General features: G+C 34.1%; 1 protein-coding gene across 1 annotated transcript in view; it reads right to left on the bottom strand.

Moving 5' to 3' along the window:
• The window catches only part of KNL1 (kinetochore scaffold 1), a 53004-nt gene that overhangs the window by 18558 nt on the left and 20171 nt on the right, over positions 1–14275 (bottom strand). Inside the window, exons 6-12 of the mRNA XM_019725479.3 lie at positions 13032–13084; positions 12758–12791; positions 10891–10928; positions 8228–8280; positions 2347–7386; positions 704–842; positions 210–277 (exon numbers count right to left, since the gene is read on the bottom strand). Coding sequence (XP_019581038.3) covers positions 210–277; positions 704–842; positions 2347–7386; positions 8228–8280; positions 10891–10928; positions 12758–12791; positions 13032–13084 — 5425 coding nt within the window. The remainder of the gene's footprint in view (positions 1–209; positions 278–703; positions 843–2346; positions 7387–8227; positions 8281–10890; positions 10929–12757; positions 12792–13031; positions 13085–14275) is intronic.

Raw genomic sequence — 14275 nt, 5'->3', positions numbered from 1 at the left:
CAGTAGACTTGGGAAGAAACAACAAAACATAGGTCTTCTAATCATGATTTTTACTCCATATAATTAACTGCTAGGTCGGGTCCTTAACAAAGAAAACAAAACTTGTCTTCTGCATATTTAAAATATTTCACAATTTTTTAAAAATTAAAAGAAGAAAAAATAAAACAAGGAATTTAGTTGCATTAGAAATGAGAAATGCTTTAACATACCTCCTTCAAGCTCTCTTCACAAATAGTGTCTGTGAGAAACTGTGACTCCATTTGACTGTTGCGGTATGCTAGAAGTAAGGCAGATTCAGGTGAAGAAATCAAAATTAAGTTGTAAACTTAATTTTAGTTATCATTCAGGTTTATATGTGGTTCATACTCCTGAAGCTATCCACTAGGATCCTTTTGGGAAGACTGTCATTTACAGGGCAAAGTATGTTAGTTTTAAGGCTCCATTCAACGTTTCCCTACTGATTATAAGCCTCGTAAGGAAATCACTCTATCCCTTGTAGTATAATATATCACATCTCAATTTATTAAAATAACTAAGAATTAAAAATAAACTAAATATTCTTTTACTTATCAACTACTTATAACTCCAAAAAAACTTACACAAATTTCAAATATCTCCTGAACTGAATATACATTTATAATATACTTATTATTAAATGTCAAGTAAGTAGATCACTTCTATTAATTAGATTCATGAATCTTACTGCTGAAGTCCAAAGAGGTCCCATCAGCCTTGATTGAATCCAGAGAACTGCTGCAACTAGATGGGGTCCTGCTTGGGCTTTTTATCAATACACTGTTAGCATTTTTATCTATATCCCCTTCAGCACGGTGATCAAAAATCTGAAATTATCAATTAAGGAACATCATCAGGATAAAGTTATGACACTGTATACTTACAATGACTAAATGTTGACTAACGGAACTACTAACATAAAATCTGTAACCCATACAAAATACTTTAGCAAACAATTAGAATAAGTAACAGGCAACTGAGGCCTTTAGAGTTAAAAGTAATTTTATTTTAAAAATATATAGAAATAACTGCATTATACTGTATAAGCAAATTATTTCTCAGATGTATCTAAGTTATAGACAGATCCTATGAGCTATCAAATGTCGACCTATCCAACTATTCAACTACTAGCTACCAGGGTCAGGACTACGACACTGCAGAAAACCAGAATAGAATATTGGCTGTACAAGGTGGCCCTGGCTAAAGTATAGAAAGGAAACTTATTTCCAAGCTTTAGCACTTCCTTCACCTGGTGACCAAGACTCTTTTGGTTGAAGGCAAATAAGACAAGTGATCCTGCTTTTACCATTTTAACCATTTGACTTTATAGCCTTAAACACCATTTTCATCTACCTATTCACATATGTTTTTGAGGACATTATATTCTTTGTCTAAATGGTACAATGCAAGCAGATTATAATGGTATAAAGAGCAGATTTTCGTCTATAAATTCCCACTGAAGCATTCCCAGTGCCTGAACAGTGCCTAGGGCATAGCAGATACTCAATATTTACTGAACAAATACTAACTTTCATAGAATCTATTCAGTTATACACATTATAGTATTACTGTTAACTTTCTCAAACCTTCATAGACAAACCATTTCCTCAGGACCTCATCTTAAAGAACCATTGAAATCATCTTCTAAGCTTACTTAAATATTTCTTAACAGTTTAAATTTTGTTTTCTATGAACCTCTGATTCTTTCTAATCTTTATTTCTCCACCTATAAAACAGTTTGAGTGACAGCTTTTATTCTCCCAAGTTATCCAATTCAGTGTTCCTTTAACTTTAATATCTATAACCTCTTTCATAAATACAAACATCTCACTTCACTTTCAGACAATGGGCTTGACCTAGGAATTTTCCCATCTACTAAAGAAATGGACTCTCAGCTTCTACATATCCTCATTAGTCAAGAAAATTCAGTCAAGCTTTTCTTTATGCAGTCTGCATAATAAAAAGGCTTTTATCCTCCAAACATTTATAAGATGACTGAAGATGACCTTTCAAACTACATATACCCTGCCTAGAGATTTTCATATGCAAAATCACAATGACAAACCACTAGAGGTGACAGAATATTTAAAATTATACAATTTCAACATTAATTTTTGCACTACTTTCCATTTCGTTTTTTGTGATTGTCACTTCAAATTGTTTTTAAGTCTGTTAGTCAATTAATTCCTTAAGATTCTACATAGAAATATTTCTCCAGCCCTATAATTGAGAATAATAAATTCCTGCCTACCCAAGACTAAAATGAAAATTCAAGAGTACTCATTAACTTTAAAAAAAATCAAGAACATTCCTTCATTCAAGAGAGCTCACCTTTTGATCTTGTGTAGTATCACTAAACATAATCTCACTTTTTCTGATTTTTTTCTCATTCTGAATATCATCATCTTCTTCTTGCACCCAGGTTCTTTTCTGGCTATTGCAGGTTTCTTCCATTTTATTTTCAGATGGTGAAATCTCTTCTGGGTATGTCTCGATCAAAGCCTTTTCCTCAGTTTCTATGCTAATAGAGTCTGAAGAATTAATCTCACCAGGATATGTAGGAAGATTTTCCTCATTTATATATTGAGATGGACTTAAGTTCATTTTAGCTGCAATAAATCCAATGCCTGAATCCTTACTGGAGACCGGCTGAGTTTCGAAGTGATTTAAATCAGTTGTGTCTGACAGAATCGGCTCCAGGTCATCAATACCAGTCACACTACAATTTCTCTTCTTTGGTAGCCTGGGCAAAAATATTCCCAAAGAACATCTCCTCACTTTATCTGCTACAGCTGTCATTAATGGTACAGCGTTGGTTTCAGCTCCACTATGAGAAATTTTATTTTCTTCATCTCTATTATCTTTAACATTGCTGGACGCTGTGTTAATATTATGTATTTCCGTGGCTTGCACTATACTTATATCATTGTCTGCCTTACTTACTAATTTAAGTAATGGTTCTGGAGAAGGTGGAATATGGACAGTTTGGAAATCTAAAAATTCTTCAGTTTTCTCACACATATTGTTCAGATTTGGTTTGACACTACTAAAATTTGCAGCATTAGATGCAAATACAGGATCTGACATTTCTTTAAGATTGGCATGAGTTTGAATAACTTGCTTAGTCAAGTCTGAGTTACTGTGGAAATCTATAGCTGTACTACATTCAGCTGCTTGACTATCTTTCTTCAGTTCTTTTTCACATGCTACAGTAACCTGTTTCTCATTACTGAGCATTTTGGACTCGTTCCCACATGTGGGTATAGAGGAATTTTCTGTAATATTTAAATTCTTATTTCCAAGTTTAGACAATGTTTTTTCATCTTTATTAATAATAATATGTCCTTGTTGAGGTAATAAAGATAGCTGGGTTGAGAGCTGAGGCTGAGGAGGAACACAAACATCAACAAAAGCCTGCATTGGATCCTCTGGAAGCTTCAAAGATACTTGCTTTGTATCAAGTTTCGTTATGTCCCCCAAATCTTCACCATATACTAAAGTTTGATTAGCTAATAGATTTTGGGGCTCCTTAATCAGATCTTGATCTTTGAACACTGTTTTGATATAGTCTAACTGTCCTTGGGTATTGGTTTGAATAACTTTTTCCTTCTCTAACAAAGAACAAGGAGCAGAGAGAGGCAGTCCCTCAGATTTCAAGTCATATTCACTGGCTAAAACGTTTGCATTAGCAACATCATTTTGTACTGGGCAATTACTGGCTTTCTCATCTTTGTCACATGAGGACATCACAGTCCCCTCCAAATTATCAAAACAGGAAATGACATTTGGTAAACAGGAATAATAATTATTGCTGGATCCAAACTTAGCAATTGCCTGACTATTTATAAAATGCACATTGCTTCTGTCTGTGCTATTTAAGTGGCAGCCTTCAAATTTGGCTTTTTCCAATGTATGGGCCTGGTCTACAACTTTCCGCCTGACCTTTTCATCCACAGCAGTGCTATGGAATTTGATGATTTCTATCTCACCTTGACCCCCTGACAATGTATTAGCAGGACAGGGTACCACATGATGCTTTTGCTTGGTGTGAAGAACAATTTTGTTTTCTGCAGCCTGTGCCTGTTTTTTAATGATTTCTTGATCCGAGCTGCTATCCGTAGGAAAAGAAACATTCACGGTTTTTCCTTTTGCTATTCCAAATTTAGGGCACTCTTGAAGTGTTTTCTTCTCAGCTCGACAATCAATGAAAACAGTATGGGACTTGGTGACTTCCAGATCACTGTGATTATCTACATACATTACAGTTTTGTCCACAGGCCTAGTGGTTACTTTATCGGGTGAGATAGTTTTACATTCTAAGGCAGTTGTGTAACTTTTAGTGATCTCCATGTCATCCTGCCCACATGTATACAAAATAGTTTTGGAAGTTCCTGCCAAAGACACCAAATGTGAGTCCGCTCTGGCTTCCAGGGCACTTTCGTTATTTATTTCCATTGTACAACCCTGGATGACATCTGTATCATTTTTATCATTATTTGAAAATGAAATAGGTTTGTCGTTTTTGAGTCTAAGGCTTTTCCTTCTTTGACTTTTGCACGACAGAGGTTCATTCAGAAATCCAAGCTTTTGCACATCTTTGTCATTTTTCCAACTGGTTGATGTAGACATTTCCATGTTATCATCAGCTACAAATGGTACAGCTCTGTCTATACGACCACTATTAGACTGTTCCCCCAACAGTGTTTGATGGCTGTCTTTTGCTGAATGGTCACTTTCACCTTTCTGTGGAAAGAAAATATTCTCAGCAGAAGTCACTTTTGGTTTGACTAGGCTTTTCCTTTTGGATAGTTCATAGTCAGGCCTGTCCGGAAGCACAGTTCTTTCCTTTGCTTGGTAGTCAATGAAAACAGTGTGAGACTTTGTCATTTCTAGTTCATCATGATTATCTATAAACACTACAGTTTTGTCCACAGGCCTAGTAATTATTTCTTCTGGTGAGACAGTTTCACATTCTATGGCAGTTGTTTGACTTCTAGTGATCTCCATGTCATCCTGCCCACGTGTATACAAAACAGTTTTAGAAGTTCCTGCCAAAGGCACCAAATGGGAATCATGTTCATCTAATAAAGGTCTATGATTTATTTCCACTGTGTAACTCTTGGTGATATCCATAACATTTAAATCACCCTCTGGAAATATAACAGTCCTATCAATTTTTAGTCTGCCAACACTTTTCCTTCCACAAATTTTGACATCTTGCTTTTCATTCAGAAATCCAGGTTTCTGTACACTTGTGTCCTCCAACACATCCATATCATTAGAAATAAATACTCCAGCTTTTTCTATAGGAGTTTTATTACATTTTTCAACTTTTATAGCTACTTGTCTGTTTACTGTAAGTTGGCTGTTTGTGTTTTCCGAATTAGTCTTACCAAGTTCTTGTATTTCAGAAGGACCAAATCCAATGACAACAGTGTGACTCTTGGTTAGATCCATATTTTGCTCCTCTTCTGAACAAGTAATTGTCTTGTCATGAGCAGAGTCAAGGGTGAGATTGCCTAAACTTTTCCTCAGTGGCTCAGGCAGTTTAGCATTTTGTCCTGGTACAGATTTTACTGTATGACTGTTAACAGCAGTATTACAATTTTTCATGGCAGATTGTCCTTCTGATAAAAACAGTTTTGTGGTAGGACACAAAGATTGCTCACATGACATTGTATTTCTATTATTTCCCAGTGCTACTTGTTTATTAAGATCTCTACCAGAGTATACTACATTATGGCTTGTTGCTTTATCCTGGTTAATATTGGCTGACTGTGGAAAATCTTTATCAAGAATGGGTGAAATCTTTAAAACTTCATCTTTTTCTTTGCCACAGGTGTCAGTTAGGATATTTTTAGATATTATATTTGGTTGTCGGGATGGTTCAGTATGACTTTTGGTCATTTCTTCCCGTTCATCTAAAGAGTTTTTGTTGTCAGAGTGAGATTTATTCGTATTCTCAGATGCTAGATTATAAAATGCAAGAGGAACTTGACTTCCTATGTTAGCTGTATGGCTTTTAGTCAAATCCTTATCTTCACCTGTGAACATTACAGTCTTTCTGTCAGACAATGGAATAGATAGAGGATTTGCCAGGCCCTGTTGTAATCCCTCCTTCGATACATGAGGAACTGACCTACAATTTACATTCATTTCCTCATCCTTTGACACAGTTATGTGATTTTGGAGCATCATTTCTTTTTCAGATACTGGTATGGCTGCTATCTGTACATTTGTCTGATCATGTTTAAAAATTTGATTATCTATTGCAACTGTGTGACTTTTGGTAATGTCCATATTATCCTCTCCTGAATAAATAGTTTTCTCTATAAGAGAGGCAGCATCTGGATTGGGATACATTTTGGAACAATTACTGCTATGCTTTAGCAAATTATTTTCTTGTCTCATACTTGAGAGACACTTGGTCAGTTCCATAGCATCATTACAGCTAGAATATAAAAATGTCTTATAATCTTGAATAGCTGGACTAGAACATATAGATTCTGGGATTACGGCCGATGTCTTGGCATCTTGATTAGAAGTCTGTGTGACGGTGTGAGTTTCTGTCCCTGTAATATGACTTCTAGTAATATGTACTTCACCTTTTGGGTTTAATGAAGGGTCTTGAAGAGCAGTATTCATTTTACTCTTAAAGACAGTTTTCTTTTCTGGAGCTTTAGTTTTATAACCTGTTGTAACATCCATCATGACAGTCTGAGCTTGATTTTCTATTTCAGATAAATTGTCTGCTGAGGGTAAAATTTGTACAGTGTGGTTCATTGTCAAGTCCATCAAGGCACTGCCATAAACTGTAGTATCATCACTTTTAAATTCCCTTAAGCTGGCCTCAGTGGATGTGGGAACCAAACTCTGAATGTTGGCTGTATGACACTGAGTAAAATTCATCCCATCATCTTGTTCTCTAAAGATTCTAGTCATATTACTGTCATTTTCATCTACATTAAGAGATACATGCATTTGATCTATAGAAGAGGCCCTATTTGATTCTTTGGAATGAAAAAATATTTCAGCATTTTCTTTATCAGGTCCTGTAGAAATATTAGATTTTCCTGTTTTCAATCTTTTTATGAAGTCCTTGAAATTTATTTTCTTTTCTGAAGAAGTGCTTCGATCCATGGAAAAACTTAATTCTTCCTGCATTCTTGAATCCTCAGTGCAGAGCTTTAAGTTAGCTAGAAACGATGTAGTATCTATCTTGGCGGACTTTTCACTTTTGGTATAACCTGCAAGGCCTTTGGTAATCATCACAGTGTGACTTGCCGTCAGGTCCATCTGGTTTTCATCTGAAAAGATGACTGTCTCGTCATTTGCATGTTTCTTTTCATGGTTGTGTTCTGTAATCGATATCTATAATGAAAGCAAAATATTAAAAAACTCAACTAAAATGTAAACTTTTAAAAAGGTATTTTACAACATGTATTATATATAGAGTACTATATAAATAATCCTCAATGATGGCTACAAGAGACCATCAATGGTGGTATCTTGAATCAATGGTGTGGTATGTAGTATGTAATTTGTTATTAAAATTTTTCCTAAAGTCTGAATATTTTTAGTATTTTGGGACAAATTAAAAGTTCAAGGTTAATTATACACCCATTAGAATGACTAAAAAATAAAAAGGACTGACAATACCAAATGCAACTATAATGAAAATTCTGATTCTGTATTAGATAGGTCATTCTCATTCTAAATAAAAAGACTTAGAAAGGGATAAGTGCATGATGGCTAATTTATAGCATACACTGTACTCTTGGGAGTTGGGTTCTCTTTGAATCTTAATGCAATGGTTTTATTTGTCAGGACATGGTCAAACTCCTTGTTACTAAAAGTATGGTCTATGGACTCATGCACTAGTATCACCCAGGAGATTCCTAAAAGTATAGAATCTCAGGGCACACGCCAGATCTACTGGATAAGAATCTATGTGTTATCAAAATCCTGAGATGATTCATATGCCCATTAAAGTTTGAGAAGTCCTAATATAACTAATATATTTCTCTATTATTTAAATGGCAGTGATTTGATTATCCTTAATTAACTCAAAGGATAGAAAGTTTTTCCAGTCTGTGGGTCCATTTTGGTAAGTAACCCCTAAATCATGCCATTATGCTTAAATTTTGAGTTTTTAAAAAGTGTTAACTGTCAAGGGAGATTAAAATATGAAGGCACTTGCGTGAACTCATACCTCTCTCTGTTGCATCTGGGTCTGAATGGGAGCACAGAGTAACGTGTTCATCCCTATTGAGAAAAAAGAAAAAACTAGCCAATGACAAAAACATACATCTATCACCAAGAGCCCGATTTTCCTTTTCTTAAGTTCTTTATCAGTTATGAGTAGAGTAGCCACTTATCAGCGGTTTTGTTTTTTGCAGTCTCACTTACCCATGGTCAACCATGATCCAAAATTATAAAATGGAAATTTCCAGAAATAATTCATAAGTTTTAAATTGCATGCTAGTCTGAGTAGCATGATGAAATCTTGAGCCATTCTGCTCCAGCCTGCTTAGGACATGAATCATCGCTTTGCCCAGCACATGCACGCTATATACGTTACCTGTCCATCAGTCACCTAGCAGACATCTCGGTTATCAGAACTGTTGTCATGGTATTGCAGTGCTTGTGTCCATGTCACTCTTATTTTACTTAGCAATGGCCCCAAAGTACAAGAGTAGTGACGCTGGCAATTCAAATATGCTTCCTTTAAGTGAAAAGGTTAAAGTTCTCCACTTAATAAGGAAAGAAAAAATCTCTATGTTGAGGTTGCTAAAATCTACAATAAGAACAAATTTTATATTTGTGAAATTATGTAATTTATGAACTTTACCATAGGTATGTATGTATAGGAAAGAAACATAGTATATACAGCATTTGGTACTATCTGTGTTTTCAAGGTATCCGCTGAGGTTCCTAGAACATATTTCCCATGGATATGGGGTGACTACTGTATTTATTAGTTACTAAGCCCTTTGTAAGAACTTATATATTAAATTTTATTGACTTTTAATTCTCATTTTAGGGACAGAGAGAACAGTGATTATTGTATTCTCTTGTGTGACAGAAATATTTTAAGAATGTGGTACAGATTTTAAAGGTGGAAAGTTTGGACTACTTTTTTCCTCCTTCACTTCTCTATTTTTATTTCCTGGATAGCAGAGGTTACATGGTAAAGGGTACCAAATGATGAGACTGAAATGTTAGGGTAAGATTTTAAAGTGTTTAAATTTTAGTCTATGTTAAGGAATCTAGACATTTCTATTATGAAATTTTATAAAAATAATTCCAGAGAAGGAGAAGAAAGATTCAAGAGAGGATGAACCAATAAAAAAGCTACTATAATAGTTCAGATACAACATAATGAGTTTGTTAAGGCAAGAGACAATGAGAATGGAAATAAGGGATTAGACTGAAGATATTTTAGAATTAAAATATAATTATTTGGGTAATATACTGGACTTTAGAAATAAGGAAAGGATTGAAGATGCTATAATAAAAAAGGAAATACATTTAAAAATACTTCAGTTTAAAGGCAAATCTTTAGAACAGTTTAAAGAGTTTATAGCAACCTCAACCAACTAAACATGATGAAGTAATTACAGGGTTTTTATTAGAAGCCTTATTTGTTTATCATATTTCCACTCATTTATTCAACAAATACCAATTCAGAAACCTATTATGGGCCCCAAAGCTTAACTATTTACTGAAATACAAAGAACAAGACAAAATTTCTGCACTCAAAGAGTTTCCAGTTTGACAAGGAGCCAATAAACACCTAAAATACAATGTGGTAAATTCTACAAAAGACTGAGAAATAAAAGGGAAGTGTTCTGAGAGCACAGGACAAAGTAACTCTAACTTCCTGGTTTTGCCAGAGGAAGCTCAATGTAAGCCAGTAGTACTTAAGGTATAGTGCCAGTCTGTGAACCGCTTGTTATCAATTCATGATAGAAGAAGTAGGCAATGTAAACTATGTAATATTTCCTTCATCAAGAAAGCTTTGCTAAGGAAAAAAGGCCAGCTAAACAAAAGGTAGTTTACTGCCATAGCTGATTTACATTTTAGTGCAAGTTCCTCTTCTTTCATGGACTGTAACAGTTTGTGGACTGGATACTTTGAATAGCACTGAAGTTAAGCTAAGTTGAGTGAAAAATGAGAAGACTGCTAAGCAAATTGGAGTAAGAAGAGAACTTTAGGTAGAGGAAACAGCATGTACCAATGGATACACAGGAGGAAAAAAGTCCATATGCAAATAGTTCTTCATAGACTAGAGCACAGGATGCCTTTATAAAGGAAAGGGAATAAAGTTGAAGAAGATAAGCCAAATCATAAAGGGGTTTTCTACATTGGTGCTAAGGAGTGTGGGTTTTATCCTGTAAGCAAAAAAGTGTCATTGAACAATTTTAAGCTGGGAAGTAATATGATCAGATTAAGAAATATATAGAACGGATTAGAAGGATAAGAAACTAAATACAATAACCCAAGAAAGAATGAGAACTTGAATTCAAACAGTGGCAAAAGGAATAGATAATAGGTAACAGATGTGCAAGATATTTAGGAGACAGAATAGAGAGAGAGTAAGGCCAAATAGATACATGAAATGATGCAAAAGTTAAAAAATGACTCAATTCCTGACTTGAGTGAATGAATGAGTGTGTGGAAGTCCAAGACCGAGAAATCAAGAGGAACAGCAGGTTTGTGAGAAATAAAGAAAATTTGTGAAATTTTAAATTGAAGATTTTGTGTTAATAGAGCTCTTGTCACATTTTATTTTTCATGATTCTTTTAGATATTACTTATCAAGAAATCTAGATGAAGAGAAAGGTATATGATAAGTATTCTGATCATACTCACCAGTAATCTCACAGTAATTATCTTCTGGATTCTTATTCCTAAAATTTAAAAAGTGTTTTAAAAATCTGTACCCGAACAATGACCAAGAATCACAACAGCTGAAAAGCAGGGAAGGTGAAAAGTTTTCATAGTGTGACAGGCAGGAAAATACAAAGACGTCTTTAAAAAAAGACTCATCTAATACAGGCAGAAAAAATACAAAGCAATTGAAGGACCCTTTTCAAATTTGTCTTAATGGTCTTTTAATTTTTAGAATACTACAAAAACATGCTTAATACATACTGCTTATTTTATTTAAAAAAGAATGACGTATAGAGCAATTCGTTTTCTAGAAATTGAGCCTTAAAAATAAATAAATTAAAAAATAAATGGAAACAACCCAAAGGTCCCTCAATAGGGAGCTGGTTAAATGTTGGCATAGACATGCAACAGCTTATGAGGTAGATCTATATATAACAGCATAGAAAGTGCTGAGGTAGATCTATATGTAACAACATGAGAAGTGCTATAAGACATCATTAAGTGATTCCATTTTTTTGTCTTGCTTAAAAAAATAAAGCTAAAGATAAACATGGACTTGGATATACATATAAAATTTCTGCAAGGACACCAAAAATTATCAACAGTGGTTATCTTCAAGGAACCTAAGTAATAAGGCTTAGAGATTTTTCTGTATTAGCATATAAAGGGAAGTTTTTTTCCCTTTTAACTAGAGTCAATTACACAGAAAATTTGTAATTTATTTAACCAGTCCCTCATTAAGGGACCCATAGGATCTTTCACATCTGCTATTACAATACAGGCTATAGTGAATGATCTTATATATTCATCATTTCAAACATTTATAAGTATATTGGTGAGTTAAATTCCCAGACATGAAACTGCTGAGTCAAAGGGCATGTGCATTTAAAATTTTAAACGATATGGCCAACTGCCTTCTACAGTTCATACCCACAAGCAGTAAGTGACTTTTTACCTATATTCTTAACTAATTAGATAAAAAATTATCTCAATATAGTCTAAGTTTGTATTTCTCTTACGAAGATAAGCATCTTTTCATTTGTTCAAGAGCTACTGGTATTTACTTTTCTGTGTACAGGTAACCCCCGTATAACACAGCACTTCTATAACACGGTTTTGCTCTAACACAGTTCAAGAACTGGGGGAAACCCTTGTACAACACGGCATCCTAGAACACGGTTTCACTCTAACACGGTTTGAGAATTACAGAAATCCCTGAACAACACGGAGTGTAATAAGAGCTTTTAAGAGCAAAAAATATCTCATTCAAAATTAGGGAAATCCCCGAACAACAGGGAATGTAATAAAAGCTCAGTAGTGATGATGAAGAAAACACTATTTAATACATATTAATATGTTACATTTTTGATGAAAATTGCTTTAATGAAGATATTTCTCTTCATTGTACAAATATAATAGTACGTTTTTTAAATTTTTGGAATCTAACTCCCTTTTTTGTACTAGTTGTTTGTTTCGTATAATATGGATTTGCATAACATGGTATTTTTTTGGGAACCTAACAATCGAGTTACCTGTATTAATATCATAAAAACTAATTTAATGAAAAAAATTTGAAGGCTTGGTATTTGTTTTATACTAGCTGATATATTTAAGGATTTATATATGAAAGAGTATTTCATCACTCTATTAAAAGAATAAGCTGTACACAATACACATACTTATCAAATATAGCAGTATATTAAATTCTGCAGACTTTTTGTGAATTAATACTAAGTATTCCAGAAGAGACACAAAAGTCAAAAACAAAAAGGATATTAATTTAGAAAGCACTTCATTTAATATACAACTTTTAAAATATAATTCGAATCACATTTTCCTTACTTACTGTATAAACAGAACATTTTCTCTTGCTTCTGTTTCTAAAAATAAAATAAAATGTGTTCAAGGATAACTGACAAAGCATTAGAAAAATTGCATAAGGACATTAACAACAAAAAAATTATTAACTACCCATCTTTCTATCCCCCATGATTCAAGTTATACTTTTTAAGCAATAAGATAGCCAATAAGTTTTATGAATTATCTGGTTATAGTACTACATAGCTATAGTAAAATTTCATAGAAAACAGGTTTATCAGGGATTGCATTAACATATTTACCTGCAATTTCTGACTCTTTCACTATTTTCACATGAGATTCTGTCTGGAATACCCTAGAAGAGAAAATAAAGATTAATGAAAATCTGTAACTTTTAATTAGAACACTATGGGATTAACTTATACTCTGTTTTGAGACAGGTAGCTATTATACTTTGATTTCAGCTTTCTCATCACGTACTAATAATATTTCAAATGCCAAAATTAGTTTACCACATTAAAATCTGTTATGGTTTTTTAATGAGCTCTGACCAAATAATTATTTTATCACTCTCAGTAACCTAAAATATTAATGTTATTTAACAAACATTTATTAAGCACTCACTATATACCCGGTGCTATACACTAGAGTCTGACACATGATCCTTGACCTCAAGGTGCTTTCATATAGAGAGAGCACTGGAACAGTGATTATAAACCTTACTTCACTGAATTTTGTTATTAACAGTCCAGATAAGGTGGCATGGACTCCAGAGCAAGGGATCTCTTTTCATTGGGATGATTAAGAATAAGCTTCATGAAGAAGTAGCATTTAATATCTGCCTTCAAGAATTTAACCAATTCATTTTCATTCTGCTAATATTAAGCATTACTCATTATATAGAAGTTCTTAAAAGAATTTTATTTCAGTTACAACAAAGCAGTGAAAATTTGCATGCATACTGTGTGCCAAGCACTGTGCTATGTTTTTTTTCTCATTAAACTTTGTTTTAATGGGTCTCAAAATTCTGTGACAGGGGCAGCTGGATGGCTCAGTTGGTTAGAGCATGAGCTCTGAACAACAGGGCTGCAGTTCTATTCCCACATGGGCCAGTGAGCTGCGCCCTCCACAACTAGATTGAAGACAAGCTGCCATTGAGAATAGTTCAGTTGGTTAGAGCATGAGCTCTCAACAACAATTGCCAGATCAATTCCCGCATGGGATGGTGGGCTGCGCCCCCTGCAACTAAAGATTGAAAACGGCGACTGGACTTGAAGCTGAGCTGCACCCTCCACAACTAGATTGAAGGACAACTTGGAGTTGACGGGCCCTGGAGAAACACACTGATCCCCAATATTCCCCAATTAAATCTTTAAAAAAAAAAGTCTGTGACAGATTTTGGGTCAAGTTGTTTCCATTAAAAACTACTGATTTTAAAAACTAATAACTTTAAAACTGCCACACAAAAAAACCAAATGGTCCACAAAACATTCTCCTTTCCCTCTGAAGGTTTTACGATGCACTGTAATCATTAACCAGTCTTTTG

Source organism: Rhinolophus sinicus, chromosome 3 (genome assembly GCF_057876585.1).
Source record: "Rhinolophus sinicus isolate RSI-liver-muscle chromosome 3, RSI-T2T, whole genome shotgun sequence".
Classification (NCBI taxonomy): domain Eukaryota; kingdom Metazoa; phylum Chordata; class Mammalia; order Chiroptera; family Rhinolophidae; genus Rhinolophus; species Rhinolophus sinicus.
This window is presented reverse-complemented; position numbering and strand designations above follow the sequence as displayed.